This window comes from Neoarius graeffei, chromosome 13 (genome assembly GCF_027579695.1).
Source record: "Neoarius graeffei isolate fNeoGra1 chromosome 13, fNeoGra1.pri, whole genome shotgun sequence".
In the NCBI taxonomy this organism is placed as follows: domain Eukaryota; kingdom Metazoa; phylum Chordata; class Actinopteri; order Siluriformes; family Ariidae; genus Neoarius; species Neoarius graeffei.
This window is the reverse complement of record NC_083581.1, coordinates 5,459,409-5,483,312: the sequence shown is the minus strand read 5'-3', so window position 1 is coordinate 5,483,312 and position 23,904 is coordinate 5,459,409. Positions and strand designations below refer to the sequence as shown.

Sequence of the window (23,904 nt, the reverse complement as noted above, 5' to 3'; positions counted from 1 at the left end):
ACTTTATTCTTCTTTAACCATTCTTTGGTAGAACGACTTGTGTGCTTAGGGTCGTTGTCTTGCTGCATGACCCACCTTCTCTTGAGATTCAGTTCATGGACAGATGTCCTGACATTTTCCTTTAGAATTCACTGGTAGAATTCAGAATTCATTGTTCCATCAATGATGGCAAGCCGTCCTGGCCCAGATGGAGCAAAACAGGCCCAAACCATGATACTACCACCACCATGTTTCACAGATGGGATAAGGTTCTTATGCTGGAATGCAGTGTTTTCCTTTCTCCAAACATAACACTTCTCATTTAAACCAAAAAGTTCTGTTTTGGTCTCATCCGTCCACAAAACATTTTTCCAATAGCCTTCTGGCTTGTCAACGTGATCTTTAGCAAACTGCAGACGAGCAGAAATGTTCTTTTTGGAGAGCAGTGGCTTTGTTCTTGCAACCCTGCCATGCACACCATTGTTGTTCAGTGTTCTCCTGATGGTGGACTCATGAACATTAACATTAGCCAATGTGAGAGAGGCCTTCAGTTGCTTAGAAGTTACCCTGGGGTCCTTTGTGACCTCATCGACTATTACACGCCTTGCTCTTGGAGTGATCTTTGTTAGCCGACCACTCCTGCGGAGGGTAACAATGGTCTTGAATTTCCTCCATTTGTACACAATCTGTCTGACTGTGGATTGGTGGAGTCCAAACTCTTTAGAGATGGTTTTATAACCTTTTCCAGCCTGATGAGCATCAACAACGCTTTTTCTGAGGTCCTCAGAAATCTCCTTTGTTCGTGCCATGATACACTTCCACAAACATGTGTTGTGAAGATCAGACTTTGATAGATCCCTGTTCTTTAAATAAAACAGGGTGCCCACTCACACCTGACTAATTTCACCTGCAAATTATCGGCCAATCCTAGAGGTTCACATACTTTTGCCACTCACAGATATGTAATATGGGATCATTTTCCTCAATAAATAAATGGCCGAGTATAATATTTTTGTCTCGTTTGTTTAACTGGGTTCTCTTTATCTACTTTTAGGACTTGTGTGAAAATCTGATGATGTTTTAGGTCATATTTAAGCAGAAATATAGAAAATTCGAAAGGGTTCACAAACTTTCAAGCACCACCGTATGCAAAAAAAAAAAATCCTGCTAAGCAGGACATGTTGGCATCCTGTATTTTTTTTTTTTTTTTTTTAGCTATAAATGTGTCCGATTTCCAAAAACAGCCATAAAAATCCATATTTACTTCCAACTTTGGACTACTTCAGGAGGCGGAGCTTATAGAGCAGAATGATTCCAAATTGCAAAAGCAAAACTTTAAAAAGACCAAATCCATGTGGGACAAGTAGAAAATAGTTATGTCATTTTCAGCTCTCTGTAAGCTTTGGCTTTTATGAATTTTTGCGCCGGGAACGCACTTGATCATTTCCGGCTGACTGGCAGACACGGGAACGTGTACGGCACACAACTTTACCAAACAACTGCTAAAAATGTGGATTGTCGTGTTCGTCTTTAAACGCACCTTGTTCTTGGGGTCTTTCAAGCTCAAGAGGAGAGATCTGTATTTAATCTTGTACTTGTTGTCAGTAGTGTAGTACATGTTGAACATCTCTCTCTCAATATTTACAGCCAGCTTTTCAACTTCGCTCTCGAGGATGTCCAAATCGTCACTGTCGTTCACCCTGATAAGAAAGGAAAGGATCTTAGTAAACGTATGGGTCAAACTGACTATCGGGGGGGAAAAAAAAATCCAAATGACTTGCTCTCTCTGACCTTTTCAGCAAGGTGTCGGTGAGAGAGCGCCTGATGTTCTGTCTCATCTGCATGTTAGGATGAGCTTGGAGAGGTCTGGATGGAGGGACGGGAGCAGGCGTGACGGGCAGGACTCGAACCTCTGGGGCCGAGTTTGAGGCCTGGGGTACGTTTGAAGACTCTTGAGACTGGCATGGCTTCTTCGGGACGGTAAAGACACTCTTGTTGGCTTGTGGAGCCTCGGTCGGGAGCTGCCGGCATGCAGGTAGACGCGGAGAACCTGGCATGGTTTTCTTGGCTCGGCTCGGAAGGGGATTAGAGGCAGGTTTTTTGAGCGGTGGAGCTGACGGAGCTGGTTTCTCAGCGGCTTTTTCAGCAGCAGGAGCTTCTGATGGAGCACTTGGAGGCTCAGTCTGAATACCGACTGGTGTTTTTTCTGGTTTGTTTTCCGCAGCCTCCTTTTCGGATTCGGTCGATGCTAAAACAGGGCAAACAGGATGGTAAATGACTAGGAGGTAGCTGCAGGTCCGAGTTTTGAGGTGACTGGTTATACAGTACAATATAAATACATCCAAACAGATCTGTTTGCATGGGAGTAATATTGACGGACATGACGCAGATCATGCGAATGCACAGGACACAAAATATCCCCCCCGCAACTTTATTGGAGATCTGATTGGACCACTTGACAAAGCTAAGCTGCGTCAAGTGGGTCTGTCTCAGAAACTGGGTACTGTGGGGGTCCCCCACTAAATATACTCACAGTCAATAAACTATACGGTTTTGAATGGTGATGTTGGTTTTAATTTGAAATGAAATGATGAAAGAAATACAGATAAAACTAAATCTTTGATGTGAATACTCTATTCAGAATTTGGCAAAAATTCTGCAAATTTGTGGAAAAATGGCGGCTTGATCTGGGACATGATAAATGGTCGACTACATCGCATTCCATTAAAAAGGTTGTAGTCCACTGAAAAGTCTACAGTTATCACTAATTATATTTTAAGTTGTAACTGTATCCACCTAAGGATTGGTGCGCTCACAGAATAATCATAACCGCAATAAAACATCACGCAAAATATTTAATCACCGTCGTAACTCCATTTTCCGCAAACCTAAAACCAATACGATCGTGTGTTTTGATCTAAACGGAAAGCCTCAGGGTCAAGGTCACGACCTCACCAAAAGTAGTGACTTAAAATCACTACGCCATATAAACATTTAGTTATAAATCTGCGATTTTGTTTTTTAAAACGAATGCTGAAAGTTAGGTATAGAATACGTTTCTTACAGAATATGTTACGATGGTAGCTGGTCTTGTATGAATTTCTGAGCTATAAAATGAGTTGTGGTCTATTTTTTACCGTAGTGTGTTATTTGTGTGCGGGGAAGGACACACATTAACAATTTGCATGTGTAGAATGGAATTTTCCACTCCAACAGTTAGAAGTTGATCGTGCTTCCATTTGCGGTCTTTCTGTTACGCGGGTGATCTGTTCGGACGTTATCGCTGAAAAGGTGAGTTTTATTTTGTTTTAGTCTTGCAGTATAAGACAACAATGTTTCTTTTTCATCTTACTTTCATATTTCGTAGTGTTTGCATATTTTTGGCCAATATTTTGCAACCATGGTCAATTTAGATCGAAGTTTTGATAGAATCTACGGCCAGTCATTTTGCCCTGCCCCCGCCTCGCGCTCCGTCCGGTGCGGTAGTGATGTCCCGTTGCTCGCGCGCCGCAGCAGAGACCCGCGCGACCTTCAGCCAGTACAGTCGCTGTTCTTTTACCACCGCCGTTATTCTCATCTTTCCGGTGTGTTCTTGATTTTTCCATTGTCCTATTTCGCCGTATCAAATCCCCAAAATGTATCATATTATTCAAGTGAAAAATCAATTCAGTCATCATAACTTGGCATTTTTAACCCAAGCAATCAAAAAGAGGAAATTTATTCAATATTTTCACTCATCTGTGAAGGAGGGGCTTTAATTCTTCATGATGGAGTTATTTTATACGTAAATCAATTTTACAAAAGCATTTGAATTGCAGTCAAAAAAATTTTCCACAGTGGAGGCCAGATAAAGCAAGATACTATCTTTATTCTTATTAAACATGACAAAAGAAACATTGAGTGTTAGGTAAATGCAAAAAAATTTATTTTTTGACCATAATGTCCCAAATGAGAGACCAGTTTCTGAGACGAACCCGTAGATCCTTTCTCTCTCTCATGATTTTGACTAGGATCATTGGTATAGATTTTTTTTCTTGGATTTTGAACCGTTTATGTTGTCTGAGCAGTATGGAGGTGCGTAAGACACACCCACTTCAGACAAGTGACTGCAGCACCTGTTCTGCTAGGCCGTGGGATTTGTGTTCTCTAGTCAGGTACTCGGGTACGCAGCCATGCGGTTTTTGATCGCAGCAAGCGTCAATTTCCACACCTGGATTAATCCATATCATACAAGTCTCAATAAACACCAGGAAACCAACCATAAACTCAACTCGGCTGTTGAATTGAGGAAAGGCACTCGAGCGTGTCAAACCAAGGCTGGACTTCAGATCGTTCTTTCAATTAGTATTTCTGATCATCAGGAGTATCACGAGATTATTATAGGAACAGGTTTATATTAGTGCAACTTTTCTCTTGTAAATAGTTGCTTGTTTTTAGTGCGTTTTCAATTGGGATTGAAAATCCCAATTGGGAAATACTAAAAGTTATTGCATTGCACTGTACTGGGAGTCGAGGAATTATTGCTAAGCACTGCTTGGAGTCGAGGAACTCCGAGGATTTTGTTTCGTGTGGTAATTAAGGACAGTGCTACAACCCGTGGTGCTACCAACACCCTTCATCAATTTTGGTTTCTTAGTATTAACATTCATACATTGGGATTTAAATACTATTATTAGGTATGCAGGGCCGTCAGCAAAAGGCAAAATGACGTTTATTTATGTAACAGACTTTAATCTGATGTCTATCATCATCATCATCATCATCATCTATCAGAAAACGCAAAAACCAAGCCAGTCCTCACTTAGGCTACATCCACACGACAACGGCAACGAGATTTTTTTTTTTTTTAAATATCGCGTCCACATGGGCAACGGATCAGTAAAATACCAGGTTCATATGGCAACGCAACGCTTGCTGAAAACGATGCAATACACATGCCACACCTCTACGTGCGCTGTAAGACGGTCCCATCGGAGACACCAGAACAATAGAAGAAGTAGACGCATGCGCATAAACCCCTTCTTCTGTAGCATCAGCCACATAAAGTTTTGATTATTAATCAGTAGCGTAAAACGAAAGACGTGGAAAGAGGAATGAACGGGGGTAGATGGAAGCCGGTACGCCAACATTCTGATATCCTCCAGAATTCTTTAATGGTCCGGAATAAATTGAATGCTACACGTTGATGGATTACTTTGTTCTTCTACGCCCTTTTTGAGGAATGTATTGTCGGACTTAAACCAACATCTGAAGAGGTGAGATCGCTCCTTTTTTTTCCCCTATTTTTGCTGGCGGGATTGTTTTTATTTCTGGAAAGCAGTGAAAATATTTTGTAAGCGCGTTTCATGAACCAAGTTATAGGATTTGTTGACAACTCGCATCGTGTTCGTTATACTTCTACCCGGCGTGAAGCACTGACAGTCATGTGGTTGTGACGTCATCGTAAACAAATCCGTTCTACTCATCCAGACGACTTCGCAACGGCGCCGTTGCCAGATTTTTCCACTCTGGAACCCGTTCTCAAAAGATTTCGTTTTGGGGCGCCCAAAACGCCGGTGCCGTGTGGACGCCAGGCCGAAACGATAAACAATTTTATCAGATTCACCTGAATCCGTTGCCGTGTGGACAGGGCCTTAGAAACTTGTGCATAATTTAATAAAAATGTCTACGCTGAAACGTCGACTGTAACTGTTTTTAAAGAAGCGTTAGAACACAAAATCAGAGCACCAGTGACTGCCTATTATGTTCCACATTATAGTCAATGCCCTCATCGTGGCATTTAAAGCTCTGAAATGGTTTTAGCTCTGGTGTATCTTGCTGAACTCTTGAAGCCGTATGGCCCATCCAGAGCACTTCGCTCAGCTGAAACAGGACGTCTGATAATCCTGATGATCATCACGTCTCAACCTATGGAAAAAACGTTTGCCCCAAAACTGTGAATAGTGTTCCCGAGAACAATAGGAACTCTCGTTCAATAACTACTCAAATCCAGATAAAAACAAACTTGCCATGACTTACTGGATGCATTCATTTGGTTTGATCGCTTAAGTCAGTATCTCACTGGGCTGCGACAGCCTGCGACTAGTTGGAAACACAACAATTGCAATAAAATATGCAAATTAGTGACAATTTTCACTTGGAATCACACTGAATTGATTTTCGCATATTTTATCGCAAGTGTTGTCTCCAACTAGTCGCAGGCTGTCGCAGCCCAGTGAGATACTGGCTGAACTCGCACTTCCTGTCTCACGGAAACTGACTTGAGAAGGGTTCGTGATGGCTTTGCGACACATTTGCGGCTATTTTGAGAGAAATCTTGTCGCACTAATTTTTTGAACGTGTTCAAAATTTCAGCGACGAAGGAGCGACACTTTGCGACTCATGCGAGGAAATTGAGAAGCCCCGCGAATGTTTCAAGATGCTTTTGAAACACTCTCGCGAATGACGTTCGCAAGCTGTCGCAGCCCAGTGAGATCCTGGCTTTACCCTGTGTGTATTAAGTCACTCTACCCAATGGAGAATGAGTGTTGGATATGGTTGATGATATGGCATGGTTGTCAAGCCAACATGACAATCCAGGTTTGCGGCGTTAAATACGGAAGATTTTGAGAATATTTTGAAAGAGAAAGACGCGTTGAACACCCAAAAGGAACGTGTATGTAGTGTAATAATAATAATAGCTTTTTTTGTGCTCTATTGGATATATTCCATTCAGCGAGTATGATAGTGAACTCGTCATGCTAGCTGAATGGAATATATCTGATATACCACTCAAAGTCAGCCAATATTATTGATTAAAATAATAATAATAATAATAATAATAATGAGTCCAAAAGTACGAGTCTCGATGTGCAAATGTGTTAATTCAGAGTTGTTTCATTGTGCATGTTTGTTTTTGGTGTAAATGTATAGTTACATAAATTAAAACCTAGAGAAATTGCCAAGACTTAGAATGTTATGACAAAATCAGTACCTGCTGCCATTTTATTCGGATTGTATCCTAACTTATTTGTAAGAGACTTTTGATACAAGCAGGGCTTTCTTTCACACGCTGATACGGGGCACTCCGCCGTGCTGTGGGATGTCAAAAATCAATACCAAAAATTGAACAATGCAGAGTACTTTCTGCACCTAAATATCTCCGATTCTCCTCTGAAATGAGTAATAACTATACAAAAAGGAAGATATTGCAATATATACACAGTGGTGCTTGAAAGTTTGTGAACCCTTTAGAATTTTCTATATTTCTGCATAAATATGACCTAAAACAAATGAGACAAAAATATTATACTTGGTCATTTATTTATTGAGGAAAACGATCCAATATTACATATCTGTGAGTGGCAAAAGTATGTGAACCTTTGCTTTCAGTATCTGGTGTGACCCCCTTGTGCAGCAATAACTGCTACTAAACGCTTGCAGTAACTGTTGATCAGTCCTGCACACCGGCTTGGAGGAATTTTAGCCCGTTCCTCCGTACAGAACAGCTTCAGCTCTGGGATGTTGGTGGGTTTCCTCACATGAACTGCTCGCTTCAGGTCCTTCCACAACATTTCCATTGGATTAAGGTCAGGACTTTGACTTGGCCATTCCAGAACATTCACTTTATTCTTCTTTAACCATTCTTTGGTAGAACGACTTGTGTGCTTAGGGTCATTGTCTTGCTGCATGACCCACCTTCTCTTGAGATTCAGTTCATGGACAGATGTCCTAACATTTTCCTTTAGAATTTGCTGGTAGAATTCAGAATTCATTGTTCCATCAATGATGGCAAGCCGTCCTGGCCCAGATGCAGCAAAACAGGCCCAAACCATGATACTACCACCACCATGTTTCACAGATGGGATAAGGTTCTTATGTTGGAATGCAGTGTTTTCCTTTCTCCAAACATAACGCTTCTCATTTAAACCAAAAAGTTCTGTTTTGGTCTCATCCGTCCACAAAACATTTTTCCAATAGCCTTCTGGCTTGTCCACGTGATCTTTAGCAAACTGCAGTTGAGCAGCAATGTTCTTTTTGGAGAGCAGTGGCTTTGTCCTTGCAACCCTGCCATGCACACCATTGTTGTTCAGTGTTCTCCTGATGGTGGACTCATGAACATTAACATTAGCCAATGTGAGAGAGGCCTTCAGTTGCTTAGAAGTTACCCCGGGGTCCTTTGTGACCTCGCCGACTATTACACGCCTTGCTCTTGGAGTGATCTTTGTTGGTCGACCACTCCTGGGGAGGGCAACAATGGTCTTGAATTTCCTCCATTTGTACAGAATGTTGTCCATTCTGAGGTCCTCAGAAATCTCCTTTGTTCGTGCCATGATACACTTCCACAAACATGTGTTGTGAAGCTCAGACTTTGATAGATCCCTGTTCTTTAAATAAAACAGGGTGCCCACTCACACCTGATTGTCATCCCATTGACTGAAAACACCTGACTCTAATTTAACCTTCAAATTAACTGCTAATCCTAGAGGTTCACATACTTTTGCCGCTCACAGATATGTAATATTGTATCGTTCTCCTCAATAAATAAATGACCAAGTATAATATTTTTGTCTCATTTGTTTTAGGTTATATTTATGCAGAAATATAGAAAATTCTAAAGGGTTCACAAACTTTCAAGCACAACTGTAGATCCAGACTATCCTAGTACTCAACCCAGAAGTGAAAATAAAGGGTTTCGCCGCGTGCACCGACTGCCATTCGCAACCACACACAAAACCACGTTCTAGGTGTTGGTCGCTAGATGTCGCCATTGTGTGATTTGACCTCGATTCGTTTCCTGGCACAATACTGCAGGCTTTTGTGTGTGACTTTTGCCTGTTGGGTTGCAGGTCTGTAGCGGACAGCCGTATTGCTAATAACGTAATTGTTCAATATTATGCTTTTTTTGTTGTTGTTGTGCAATAAAATTAAATATTTTTCTGAATTGACTCTTTTCAGTGTTTTCATTTCAAATCTAATTTTGCGCTTTAAATTTTGCCCCTTGCATATTTGACAAGGTTTTTAAAAAATAAAAATAAAAACAATAAACAAAAAACAGCAAATTGAATAATGCTGAATTGTGCCTAAATCAGCCCTAGATGCCACCAGAATGCACCATATGAAGTCTCTAATTTCAAAATTTTCCAGGGGAGCATGCCCCTGGACCCCACATGCAGCCGGCCCTCTAGGCTGAGCTCCGCATCAGTAGCACCGCTCTGATATTTTTTTCTGGGGAAAGCCCTGACAAGTATTTTGCGAGCGAACAAACGAAAATATAAAATTAATGTGTACTTACGTAATCTAATCAGCCTTGTTCAATGACTCCTGAATCTGAAACTACATTTCCGCTTCACTGTATTTAGTGGGGGCGGCACAGTGGTGTAGTGGTTAGCGCTGTCGCCTCACAGCAAGAAGGTCCGGGTTCGAGCCCCGGGGCCGGCGAGGGCCTTTCTGTGTGGAGTTTGCATGTTCTCCCCGTGTCCGCGTGGGTTTCCTCCGGGTGCTCCGGTTTCCCCCACAGTCCAAAGACATGCAGGTTAGGTTAACTGGTGACTCTAAATTGAGCGTAGGTGTGAATGTGAGTGTGAATGGTTGTCTGTGTCTATGTGTCAGCCCTGTGATGACCTGGCGACTTGTCCAGGGTGTACCCCGCCTTTCGCCCGTAGTCAGCTGGGATAGGCTCCAGCTTGCCTGCGACCCTGTAGAACAGGATAAAGCGGCTACAGATAATGAGATGAGATGTATAGTGGTGCTTGAAAGTTTGTGAACCCTTTAGAATTTTCTATATTTCTGCATAAATGTGACCTAAAACATCATCAGATTTTCACACAAGTCCTAAAAGTAGATAAAAAGAACCCAGTTAAACAAATGAGACAAAAATATTATACTTGGTCATTTATTTATTGAGGAAAATGATCCAATATTACATATCTGTGAGTGGCAAAAGTATGTGAACCTTTGCTTTCAGTATCTGGTGTGACGCCCTTGTGCAGCAATAACTGCAACTAAACGTTTGCGGTAACTGTTGATCAGTCCTGCACACCGGCTTGGAGGAATTTTAGCCCGTTCCTCCGTACAGAACAGCTTCAACTCTGGGATGTTGGTGGGTTTCCTCACATGAACTGCTCGCTTCAGGTCCTTCCACAACATTTCCATTGGATTAAGGTCAGGACTTTGACTTGGCCATTCCAAAACATTTACTTTATTCTTCTTTAACCATTCTTTGGTAGAACGACCTGTGTGCTTAGGATCGTTGTCTTGCTGCATGACCCGGCTTATCTTGAGACTCAGTTCATGGACAGATGTCCTGACATTTTCCTTTAGAATTCGCTGGTATAATTCAGAATTCATTGTTCCATCAATGATGGCAAGCCGTCCTGGCCCAGATGCAGCAAAACAGGCCCAAACCATGATACTACCACCACCATGTTTCACAGATGGGATAAGGTTCTTATGCTGGAATGCAGTGTTTTCCTTTCTCCAAACATAACGCTTCTCATTTAAACCAAAAAGTTCTATTTTGGTCTCATCCGTCCACAAAACATTTTTCCAATAGCCTTCTGGCTTGTCAACGTGATCTTTAGCAAACTGCAAACGTGCAGTAATGTTCTGTTTGGAGAGCGGTGGCTTTCTCCTTGCAACCCTGCCATGCACACCATTGTTGTTCAGTGTTCTCCTGATGGTGGACTCATGAACATTAACCAATGTGAGAGAGGCCTTCAGTTGCTTAGAAGTTACCCTGGGGTCCTTTGTGACCTCGCCGACTATTACACGCCTTGCTCTTCGAGTGATCTTTGTTGGTCGACCACTCCTAGGGAGGGTAACAATGGTCTTGAATTTCCTCCATTTGTACACAATCTGTCTGACTGTGGATTGGTGGAGTCCAAACTCTTTAGAGATGGTTTTGTAATCTTTTCCAGCCTGATGAGCATCAACAACGCTTTTTCTGAGGTCCTCAGAAATCTCCTTTGTTCATGCCATGATACACTTCCACAAACATGTGTTGTGAAGATCAGACTTTGATAGATCCATGTTTTTTAAATAAAACAGGGTGCCCACTCACACCTGATTGTCATCCCATTGATTGAAAACACCTGACTCTAATTTCACCTTCAAATTAACTGCTAATCCTAGAGGTTCACATACTTTTGCCACTCACAGATATGTAATATTGGATCATTTTCCTCAATAAATAAATGATCAAGTATAATATTTTTGTCTCATTTGTTTAACTGGGTTCTCTTTATCTACTTTTAGGACTTGTGTGAAAATCTGATGATGTTTTAGGTCATATTTATGCAGAAATATAGAAAATTCTAAAGGGTTCACAAACTTTCAAGCACCACTGTATTTAGTGGTTCATGTCGACTAGTTAAAGCACAAATCAATTTAAGTTATTATGTCCTTTATCGTCGTTTAAGGAGACAGCTCTGTCTACATTAGCACTAGATATCTGATTGAACAACTTGACCCAAAAAAAAAAAAGTTACATTCAGCTTGTTTACTGTGACACTAACAGTATCAGGATAAGTATCTGGTGTTAATCAATCAATGATCAGACCTCTAATATCTGTATAGTCGGAAAATTGGAAACAAATTCTTCACTTGCGTCAAAAGCCTGGGAGTTGTTCAACTCCAAGCAACGAGGAGTCAATCGTAGCTCCCTTGTTGGAGGTTTTAACACCTCAGTATCACTACTGCTTCAAGAAACAGTCCAGTGAGCAAAAATCTCCAACCACCTATGATGCTGAGGTCAGAAAATGATCCTGGTGAAGGTTCGAGGACAATTAATGCACACTAAAGCACGAAGATGAGCAGTTTTAGTGTCTAAAGCCGAACGGCTACAGGATGACCGACAGTGTCGGAGCGTGTAATAATTAGGGGTGTAGTGATCAGACAATTTGGATCGATGTACTGATTTAAAAGGCAGAGATTGAAATGAATTGTGGCAGCAATCATGAACTGATTATTACCATTTACAGCGCCCTCCACAATTATTGGGACCCCTGGTTAAGACGTGTTAAAAGCCTTAAAATAAATTCAATTTTTATTGCAGAAGCATAATCTCACACTGAAAACTGTAGAAAAATGTAACCTTTAACTCAAGTGAATTAAAAAAAAATCCCTGACTAAGAAATAATTATTTTTCATAAAATCACCTGTTCCACAATTACTGACACCCATAACAATTCCTAGAAAATAAATGTAATTGAAGCATTTCTGTCATTTCTACTGTAGTTTATAAAGTTGATCAGAGTATCTAGGAACCTTTAATTAGTAATTCATCACATCCGGTTTCCCTGGGGTATAAATATGATGTGACACAGAGGCCTGTTTCTCTTATCCACTCTTCAACACGGGAAAGGCAAGAGAACACACCATTCAAGTAAGGCAGATGTGTGTCGACCTTCATAAGTCAAGCAATGGCTACAAGAAAATAGCCGCTCGCCTACACCGGCCCGTATCTACAGTCGGAGGAATCATCAAGAAGTTTAAAACAACTGGAACAGTGGCAAACAAGCCTGGACGAGGATGCGAGTTTATCTTGCCACCACACACAGTGAGGAGGATGGGAAGAGAAGTAAAAAGTTCTCCAAAGCTCACTGTTAGAGAATTGCATCAAAGAGTAGCATCTTGGGGTCACAAAGTCTCCATAACAACCGTCAGGCGCTATCGACACGCCAACAAGCTGTTTGGGAGGCATGCACGGAAAAAGCCTTTTCTCACTTACAAGCATAAATGTAAACGTCTGGAGTTCACTAAGCGGTACTGGGACTTCAACTGGGACCGTGTGCTTTGGTCAGATGAGACCAAGATAGAGCTTTTTGGCAACAAACACTCTAATACATCACAAAAGATGAGTATGCGGAAAAGCACCTCATGCCCACTGTGAAGTACGGGGGAGGACCGGTAATGCTGTGGGCCTGTTTCTCTTCCAAAGGCCTCGGGAACCTTGTTAGGGTGCATGGCATCATTAACTCTTTGAAATACCAGGACATTTTAAATCAAAATCTGGTGGCCTCTGCCCGAAAGCTGAAGATGGGTCGTCACTGGGTCTTTCAGCAAGATAACGACCCTAAACATGTGGCCAAATCGACACAAAAATGGTTCACCAGACACAAAATCAAGCTCCTCCCATGGCCATCTCAGTCCCTGGACCTCAACCCAATTGAAAACCTGTGGGGTGAGCTGAAGAGGAGAGTGCACAGGAGAGGACCCAGGATGATTTAGAGAGATTGTGCAAAGAGGAATGGTCGAAGATCCCTCTCTCTGTATTCTCCCATCTTGTGAAATGTTATAGGAGAATATTAAGTGCTGTCTTGTTGGCAAAAGGGAGTTGTACAAAGTATTAACATCAGGGGTGCCAATAATTGTGGCACACATGATTTCATGTAAAAGAATCATTTCTTAATGTGGGATTTTTTCCCACTGACTAAACGCACTTAAATTAAAGGTTGGATTTTTCTCTTTTTTTGCATTGTTGTCCTATATTATTTTTTAAAATGAATTTATTAGAAGCCTAAGAACATATCTTAACGAGGGGTGCCAATAATTGTGGAGGGCTTGGTTGCTCCGCCTTTAGCTTTGACTACAGCATGCATTCGCCGTGGCATTGTTTCGATAAACTTACGCAAGGTCACAACAAGTATTTCAGTCCAGAGTTGTATTCATTTTTCACCGAGATGTTGTGTTGAGGATGGGAGAGTCGAACCACTACGTAAAGTCTTCTCCAGCATCCCAAAGATTGCCAATGGGGTTAAGGTCACGACTCAGTGGTGTGAGAAAATGATTCCTCATGCTTCCTGAACCACTCTTTCACTATCTGAGCCCTAATTTTATCTCCATCTTATCAGGAAAGAAAAAAAAAATCCATTGATGATGTGATGTGATGATAACCTGGTCATTCAGTACGTTCGGGTCGTCAGCTGACTTCATTTTCTTGCCCCATAACGTTGCTGATCCTCGACCTGACCAACTGAAAATCAACCCCAGATCATAAAACTGCCTCCAGAGGCTTGTACAGTGGACACTATCGCTTCCCTCCTCACCCTGACACGCCCATCACTCAGGAATAGGGTCCATCTGAATGAACTCATAAGACCATGTGACCTTTTTGCATCGCAAACTGATTAGTCTCACTAACGAGTGGTTTTCTTGTGGACGCACAGCTGTTTAGTCCCGATCATGCTTGTTCTCGTCACATTGCGAGTGGAAAAACGCTCTTAGTTTCACGATTAAACACAGCCGTGAGTTCTACTGTCGAATTTTTTAATGATTCGACTTCAAGCGATCTCTGATCAGAGTCAGTCAGGATTCTTTTTCCCACCAGCTGATGCTTCATCACGATCCTTCCAGGTTTCAATAATGCGTTGGACAGTTCTTAACCCAGTTCCAGTCATTTCAGCTCAAATCTCTTTCGTTGTTTTCTTTGCTTGATGCAGGCCAATAATGTGACCTTCTGAAACATAGTCACATCTTTTCCATGAGCACGGGACACGACTTCCAGTATGGTTGTTTAAGAAATGAGAAGAAGCTACTCACTGCATCAGTTAGGGTTCAAAGAATCGTTGCAGCTCGAACACAATCACTGCAGTAATTATCCGAATCAAAGGCTCTTATGGATTTGCTTATTTAAATCCAAATGGCGACTTTTTTTTTTTTTGGCTGGGTAGTGTAATAAAGTGATAATATCTGCTCAGTGGTGGTTCTACAGTGCTCCTTTGGTGGTCCATTTCTATTCCTGGTTGGGGTACAAAAGGCTGGAAGATTGTGTAGATTAGGGACTCCCAAACTCTTTGGGCAAACGACCCCAAATAGATCAATTTTCTTCAAGCCTCGATCTCCTGACATTTTTTAAATTCCAGATTTATCATGTAGGACAACAGTAACGTGAACTTTTTGTTACTGTAACATAGCGGACTATAAAGAGTCTGCTAAGAGTGAACTTGTACAACCCCGATTCCAAAAAAAGTTGGGACAAAGTACACATTGTAAATAAAAACGGAATGCAATGATGTGGAAGTTTCAAAATTCCATATTTTATTCAGAATAGAACATAGATGACATATCAAATGTTTAAACTGAGAAAATGTATCATTTAAAGAGAAAAATTAGGTGATTTTAAATTTCATGACAACAACACATCTCAAAAAAGTTGGGACAAGGCCATGTTTACCACTGTGAGACATCCCCTTTTCTCTTTACAACAGTCTGTAAACGTCTGGGGACTGAGGAGACAAGTTGCTCAAGTTTAGGGATAGGAATGTTAACCCATTCTTGTCTAATGTAGGATTCTAGTTGCTCAACTGTCTTAGGTCTTTTTTGTCGTATCTTCCGTTTTATGATGCGCCAAATGTTTTCTATGGGTGAAAGATCTGGACTGCAGGCTGGCCAGTTCAGTACCCGGACCCTTCTTCTACGCAGCCATGATGCTGTAATTGATGCAGTATGTGGTTTGGCATTGTCATGTTGGAAAATGCAAGGTCTTCCCTGAAAGAGACGTCGTCTGGACGGGAGCATATGTTGCTCTAGAACCTGGATATACCTTTCAGCATTGATGGTGTCTTTCCAGATGTGTAAGCTGCCCATGCCACACGCACTAATGCAACCCCATACCATCAGAGATGCAGGCTTCTGAACTGAGCGCTGATAACAACTCGGGTCGTCCTTCTCCTCTTTAGTCCGAATGACACGGCGTCCCTGATTTCCATAAAGAACTTCAAATTTTGATTCGTCTGACCACAGAACAGTTTTCCACTTTGCCACAGTCCATTTTAAATGAGCCTTGGCCCAGAGAAGACGTCTGCGCTTCTGGATCGTGTTTAGATACGGCGGCTTCTTTGAACTATAGAGTTTTAGCTGGCAACGGCGGATGGCACGGTGAATTGTGTTCACAGATAATGTTCTCTGGAAATATTCCTGAGCCCATTTTGTGATTTCCAATACAGAAGCATGCCTGTATGTGATGCAGTGCCGTCTAAGGGCCCGAAGATCACGGGCACCCAGTATGGTTTTCCGGCCTTGACCCTTACGCACAGAGATTCTTCCAGATTCTCTGAATCTTTTGATGATATTATGCACTGTAGATGATGATATGTTCAAACTCTTTGCAATTTTACACTGTCGAACTCCTTTCTGATATTGCTCCACTATTTGTCGGTGCAGAATTAGGGGGATTGGTGATCCTCTTCCCATCTTTACTTCTGAGAGCCGCTGCCACTCCAAGATGCTCTTTTTATACCCAGTCATGTTAATGACCTATTGCCAATTGACCTAATGAGTTGCAATTTGGTCCTCCAGCTGTTCCTTTTTTGTACCTTTAACTTTTCCAGCCTCTTATTGCCCCTGTCCCAACTTTTTTGAGATGTGTTGCTGTCATGAAATTTCAAATGAGCCAATATTTGGCATGAAATTTCAAAATGTCTCACTTTCGACATTTGATATGTTGTCTATGTTCTATTGTGAATACAATATCAGTTTTTGAGATTTGTAAATTATTGCATTCCATTTTTATTTACAATTTGTACTTTGTCCCAACTTTTTTTGGGGTTGTATTTCCTGACACAGTCATTTAAAAAGTTAGGAGGTGTGTTTGAAGCAGCAGCAACAGGAGGCAGCATTATCCACACACTCATTGTATACCTGAAGGAATTAATGCTACGTCCACTATAGTTAGACCATTGGTGCTGGAACATCCCTGTTAATCAGGTTCCCATTACATTACATTACAAGCATTTAGCAGACACTCTTATCCAGAGTGACGTACAGCAGGACCCTGACATACCCACAGCGGCAGTGAGCAGCCTGGGGAGCAGTTGGGGGTTAGGGGCCTTGCTCTAGGGCACTTCAGCCATTCCTGATGGTCCAGGGAATTGAAACGGTGACGCTTTGGTCCCAAAGCTGCTTCTCTAACCTTTAGGCCATGGCTTCACCAATTTCCCCGAGTCGAGTTGGAAAACGTTGTTACACCGTCGTCATGTCATGGACTGCATCTCAAAGTCAAAACCAGTTAGAATTTGTCTTTGTCTGTTGTTGATTTTCTATACTAATATTGTCAGGACAGTGGTGGAGGAGGTGCACAAAAACATTCTTCATTTAAACACGGCTTGATTGAATGCGACTCCAGGTAACTTTCAAAATGATTTGGAAAATGAATGAAACCGAAGAGGACATTGTGAGTTTCTCTCGGGACCCCATTGATAAATCAAGCGACCCTTAGTGCAGGGGTTCTCAACGTTTTCTGCTTTGAGGCCCACCTGTTCATACTTGTAACAAGTCGGGGCCCATTTAAAAAAAAAAAAAAAGAGTCCCAATTATTTTGGCTCATCTATTCTATTAGAATCTAATAATCTATTGTAAATTGTATGAATGGGATGTGATGACACTCCCTGTTACAGATGGGAGCCCAGGAATTAAATCTATGCAATAAAAACAAAATTGTAGGTATTGTATTGAAAACTGTATGGATGTTCCAGAAGTGAGCATAAAACCATGCACGCAGGTCATTCTCAGTCCAAAGGGATTACCGATCCCAAAGTGGAGTCTGGTCCATTAACACAAGAACTTATTGCCATGTTTGTGTTCAGCAAACCAAGAAGTACACTCAAAAGAAGCGGATATAGAAACCACTCAATGGGATTAGATCTTTACACGCTAACAAAGAAGGATTTCTCCTACGAGTTGGAAAATTATCCATCCGTTGAGTTCCCCGACATCTCAAACTACCTGGTGCTGCAGTGCAGACATCGTTCTACACGGGGACACAGATGAAAACCTGGAAGAGCATGGAGGAGTACAAGTTTTTATATGTGGCTGGGGGGGATCAGGACACTGAGATAGATGGCGGCAGATGGATCCAAGTGCAGGAAGAGAGTGTTTGTTAGCAGATGTGATATTTACAAAAAAACAAAACAGAAAGCAGAATATTTAAACAGCTTTTTAAACATGGCTAGGAACAAACGTGGCCATGATAATCATAATAATATGTCACAAAGCCTCTGTGAAAACAGATTCCATATCAGTGCGTGCTGATTGCGCTCAGTATCGGGTGTTTCCCATAATGACTGGGTCCCGAGTGTGCACGCAATACGCTCTGTGATCACGCGCGAAGGCATGACAGTCAAATGTTCACCGACTGTGTGACCACAACTATTAGCTCACGTGCATATCGCCACCAAAATGCCTCATTTTCATTGATAACCTAGCGCAAAAGCATCGCGAGCTGTAGTGTGACCGTAGCTTAATGAGGTGGATGTGACGTCGGATGCAACCCAGCAACTGTACCCCACTCGGAGTAAAAAATTAATTTCAACTTGAAAAAACGTTTACGACCCACTAGATGGTGCTTCATGGCCCACTAATGGGCCGCGGCCCAGTGGTTGAGAAACACCGCCCTAGTGTAGAGCAAGGCAATGGACTGTAGGACAGGTATAGCTGATAAACCAGCCAATGAACATAGCTCCAAGGCAAGCACAACTATTAACAACTCAGGGTATCAGTGTGTGAAATGCACAAACACTGGAAGGAAAGCCATAACTGGGACGCCTGGGATAACCTGGACACTTGGTTACGACAGTAATAAACTGGATTATAAGAGCAATGGAAGTTTTAATGGGCTGTTAATAAGGGAAGGATTGGACAGTTTGACGTGCTGCACAAACTCAACAAAAAATACGAATCGAACAGATTTCAATGACTATAATGGAAAAATAATTACTGCTGAAAATTTTAACCTCGTGGTCAAATATTTACAAACGTATGGGTCATTACATTCTTGCAAAAAGAAAGCAAGCACCTCTCATTTGCAAATACAAACCCCATTTCCAGAAAAGTTGGGATATTTTCCAAAATGCAATTAAAAACAAAAATGTGACTTGTTAAATTTACGTGACCCTTTATTTAACTGACGAAAGTACAGAGAAAAGATTTAATTGTTTTACTGACCAACTTAATTGCACTTTGTAAATATAAACAAAGTTAGAATTCGATGCCTATAAAGCACTCAAAAAAAACAACAACAAGTTGGGACAGGGGCATTATTACCATTCTATTGCATCACCTTTTTTTTTATCGTATGGGATCTGAGGATTCTAATTGTTGCAGTTTTGCAATTGGAATTTTTTTTTTGTCCATTCTTGCTTGATACAAGACTTCAACAGCCCGTGGTCGCCACTGTCTTATTCTTCTCTTCATACATTCTCAACAGGAGACAGATCTGAACTGGCAGCAGGCCAGTCAAGCGCACTCACTCTGTCTACAAAGCCATGCTGTTGTAGCCTGTGCAGAATGAGGCCTGGCATTGTCCTGCTCAAATAAGCATGGACATCCTGGGAAGAGACGTTGTCTTGATGAATATGTCTCTCTAAAATCCCAATATATCAATGGTACCTTCACACACATGTAGCTTATCCATGCCGTGGGCACTGATGCCCCCCCATACCATCACAGATTCTGGCTTTTGCACCTTTCTCTGATAAACCGGATGGTCGTGTTCAACTTTGGCACTGAGAACTCGACGTCCGGTTTTCCTGAAAACAAGCTGAAATGTAGACTCATCTGACCACAGCGCACGCTTCCACCGTCTTTCGGTCCATCTGAGATGAGTTCAGGCCCAGAGAAATGGGTGGGGTTTCTGTATAGAATTGATGAATGGCTTGTTTCTTGCGTAATACAGTTTTAGGTTGCGTTTCTGGATGCTGCAGTGGACTGTATTAAGTGACGATGGTTTTCTGAAGTACTCCTGAGCCCATGTGGCTATATTTGTCACGTTATCATGACGGTTTCTCAGACAGTGCCACCTGAGGGTTCGAAGGTCATGCACATTCAACAGTAGTGTTTCCGACCTCGCCCCTTACGCAATGTCTCTGAATTCCCTGAATCTTTCCACAATATTATGTACTGTAGAGTCGGAAGGACCTAAATTCTCTGCAGTCTTGCGTTGAGAAATGTTTTTTTTTTAATTGAACGATCCGCTCATGAATTTTGACATAAAAAAGGGTGAGCCACGCCCCATCCTTGCTTGCAAAGACTGAGCCTTTGGTGCACGCTCCAACGATGATACCATCACCGGTTACCAATTACCCTGCTTATTGTGGAATCTTCCAAAGTGGTGTTAATTGAATATCCTATAAACTTTTCAGTCTTATTTTACCTCTGTCCCAGCTTCGTGTGTGTTGCAGGTATCAAATTATAACTTTATTTATATTTACAAAGTACAATTAATTTGGTCAGTAAAACTACTGAAAATCTTTTCTTTGTACTTTTCTCAGTTCACGTGAGTTAACAAAAATCACATTTTTGTTTTTGGTGCATTTTGGAAAATATCCCAGCTTTTCTGAAAATGGTGTTTGTAAGATTTGCAAAGAACGAACCAACATTTAATAAACGAATTGAAAAGGCTTTAGACGAGAACTTGAAAATGGTTGTTAATAACGCGGGTTTGGGAACTTGCGTGTCCCCCAAGTAGCTTTACGTCAATCTCAAAAGCAAGTACTAAGATCTCCCAGATCACCACAAGACACGATAGGCGACAAGGCTTTGAACCAAACCAAACAAAACGTGACTTTGAAAAATCAAAACTTTCTAAAGATTTCCACGTTCTTAATGGAAACCACAAACCTAAAATCAATTCTGGATGTGGAAATATCTAATAAATGACATAAAAACTAAATACGGTAGGCTTTTCAAAACGTCGCCGAGGTTAAATTGGCTTAATATCTGTATCAAAAGAAGAAAGAAAGAAAAAGCATCTCATGACTTGCAAATATAAGCGTTCAAACAGAAGTGTCCGGTGTACACGTCCTCAACAAATTGGTGATTTCTTTCGTGCAGCTTCAGGCCTGTGAGTGTTCTTACGAACAGCTTGAATGTTTATATTAATTTTGTTGTGAAAGACATCTTTAAGTATTGTCCTATATAGAAAATGTGTTTTTAAAAAAAAAAAAAGAAAAAAAAAAAACATTCGAAGGTTAAGCTGCGTATTTACAGCCTGTGCAGTGGTGTACAACTGGCGTTTCCGTAACTACGCCAAAAGAAATCGGTATTATTCTATCCACACTCACTGGATATAAGCAGTTCTGATTGGCTACTCTTCTACTAGGCTATCAGCTCATATACCGTGAGTAGAGAAAAACAAAATGGCGCAGCGTGTTGCTGAACCAACCGAGAACGAAATAAAAACTCTACTCGAAAACAAAACCTCAAAAAAAATACAAAAAAAAGCGCAACAAAATATAGAATGAAAAGTATTTGATGGTAATAACCTCTTTTTTTTCCCCAACAATTATGATCGCATTTTTTCACAAATTGCTCGTTATTTTGCCAGTTTGATTACATTCCAAGCGGAAATTATTTTGTCGGACGTAAATGGTTTTATTTATCGGATTTGCAAAAAATAAAAATGCTCCGTTTCTCAAAATCCAGTGCATGTGGATAGAATAAAACAGTTATTCCACTCAATCTCGTCGTACACGGATTATCGCCGCCGCCATCAGCTCATGTATGACTCGATTTCGTGGAATAACTGTTAATTAGCCTACATCGCCAATATTCTGTTGTAACCAGAGAAACAGTAATTGATGGTTTAAGCACATGATTAAAGTTGGGTTCTCTATTGTTTCCTTTGATAATAAACGGTTCGTAGCGTCCTAGGAGGTTCTACCGCGTCCAAAAGGGAATCTCTGGAGCTTTAAGGATTCCCCGAGAGATTTTAAAGTGTGACGTTAAAACAAAACATCATGGATGTTATGTTACACGTTCCGTAATTATTAATAATCGTGTATCGCTATATATTGCATGTGGAACACATCAGTAAAATTTGAAAAAGGTATACTCGGTCTTCCCCAGACAAGGGAGAACAATCAGGACCACTAGAGGGCAGTAATGAGCTATCAAACTCTGTGGCACCCAAACCTGCACCTGGAGTCTCGCTCCATCGAAGCATTTTATTACTTTCCCTGCGCTAATGAGGAAATGGAAGAAGATGCTCCAGTATGGACTCCAGGAGCTGGGTTTGGAACCCTGTGAGAAGTACAAAGCAAAGCCTTGACGGAACAAACAAACGCCACACGGAACTGAAAGAAGCAGCTGTTAGACGACACGGCTGGGTGTGGAAGCACATATGGACAAAGGTGAATGTGTAGAACATCTACTGCAAGCATGTCTCTAGGAGTGCAAGCTTTAAAAGTCTGGAAAAAAAATTTGAATAAAAATAAACAAACATGTTTGGCTGATTCCAGTCTTGCCTGGATCTTGCGATTTCTTCATATCTCGCCGTCCCCAGAATTCCGAGTTTGATCCTGCTTCCTCCTAGAAGTCATCCGATCTTCCTGGCATCCACGTGGACTCCGGAACCAGCTGAGATCAGTGATGCTTGCGCGCCACTCTCAAACCTTTCAGCTTGAGGTTTCGCGTTCCGGAAAATCCAGAGCAAATCCGTTTTGAACACCGTATTGTTGCGCCCAAAGATAGAAAGGTGTGGTTGTACCTAATAAAACTGGCAACCCATGAGTTTCGGGTTATTAAAAGTCTCAGACATGTACATAAAACGCCAGGACACCTATCTATCTATCTATCTATCTATCTATCTATCTATCTATCTATCTATCTATCTATCTATCCGACTGTGGATCATTTTAGGATGCATGACTTTTTTGGTCTGTCTTCAGAAATAAAATGACATTTTGATCACCGAAATGAACCTTTTTGGAAATGTAATTTTTTTGAAAAATGCCATTTTGTATTGTCGTGTGAAGGGAACCGGACATATCAGAAAAACAAATTCTGCTGCTAAATGTGACTCATGTGTAATACCAGTTCTCAAACGGAGGATGAGGAGTTCATTTGTTGGTGTTTTGATCAGTCATTCACAACTGCTCCGTTATAGTGTGTTATCGTAGCGTAGCCATCTTTGCTGGTGCACGTCGCATTAAACGAAGCACAAAGTGCGAAAAGCGTAAATTTCCTGATTTGGGAAGTGTGTATGAACTGTAGATGCGTCTTTACTTTTCATTATGGAAACGGTTTTCAAATGCGTCAGTATGAGTGTGAACGCGGATGGAGAAAACCAAGTTGTCCAAGATTTAAATGGAATAAATTTGAGAAGGCATGGGCAGTAAATTTGACTCTTCAAGGCTTAAAAGCCTTCTTTGAGAAGATAACAACTAAAAAGTGTTCATTTGAGCTAGCGCAAATTGTTACTCTGACTCAAAATCTTTCCACTCTATTCTTATTTTCCTCTTAACGTTTTTTTAGGACGCTATTTTCAACCAAATTTCCCATGAAGAATACCTCTGGGCTGAATTACGTTGCTATGACTTTTGGTGCTGATCTGGATCACTGATCCATGAAAAACAGGATTTTTTCCCCCCAATCAGTTATAACTCTGTGAACTTTCATGATTTTTTCCATCTTTTTTTCTAATGTTCAGGGTGGCAGGGTGCAACTTTTCCTTGCCCTTCAATTGACAAAGGTCAGCTAGCACAAATTACGGTCAAGGTCAATCTAGTTTAGGTTGTGTTTTCGGCAAGTCGTTTCCCCACCACGTTGTGTGTATGCTCAAAGAGGTGTCAACAAAACCTTTGATATACAAGTAGATCTCATTTCAAACCAATATCTGGAGCTAGATCACTTATCGGTTCTCCTAAATGGATATCATCGGTGAAGACGCTCTGAGGCGTCCTTTAAAACGATGCTGGCTCTAACACGTTAAGCAAAAAGCGATCGTCGTCCAACCAGAACGCTGATCAAAAAGCTGTCAACCTTGGCATGGACGCTAGAGTGCCATCGTGCCAATTTCCATACAAGCAAGAAAGAAAGAAGAGGAAATGGAATTAATATAGGCGAGTCAATGTGCAGGTTCTTTCTGAAATTAAACCTCAATCTAATAGCTTTCAAGACCTAAAGTTCTCCAGAAGCCTGGAGAATGTGCAAGCCCAAAATGCCTTGGCG

The 23,904-nt window shown here is 41.3% G+C and overlaps 1 protein-coding gene across 4 annotated transcripts in view; it reads right to left on the bottom strand.

Moving 5' to 3' along the window:
- si:ch73-181d5.4 (death-inducer obliterator 1) overlaps nt 1–23,904 on the bottom strand; it is a 93,250-nt gene that overhangs the window by 26,545 nt on the left and 42,801 nt on the right. For all 4 annotated transcript variants that reach the window (XM_060937176.1, XM_060937177.1, XM_060937179.1 and 1 more), the window contains exons 6-7: nt 1,771–2,227; nt 1,520–1,679 (exon numbers count right to left, since the gene is read on the bottom strand). In XM_060937176.1, the coding sequence (XP_060793159.1) occupies nt 1,520–1,679; nt 1,771–2,227 (617 nt within the window). The remainder of the gene's footprint in view (nt 1–1,519; nt 1,680–1,770; nt 2,228–23,904) is intronic.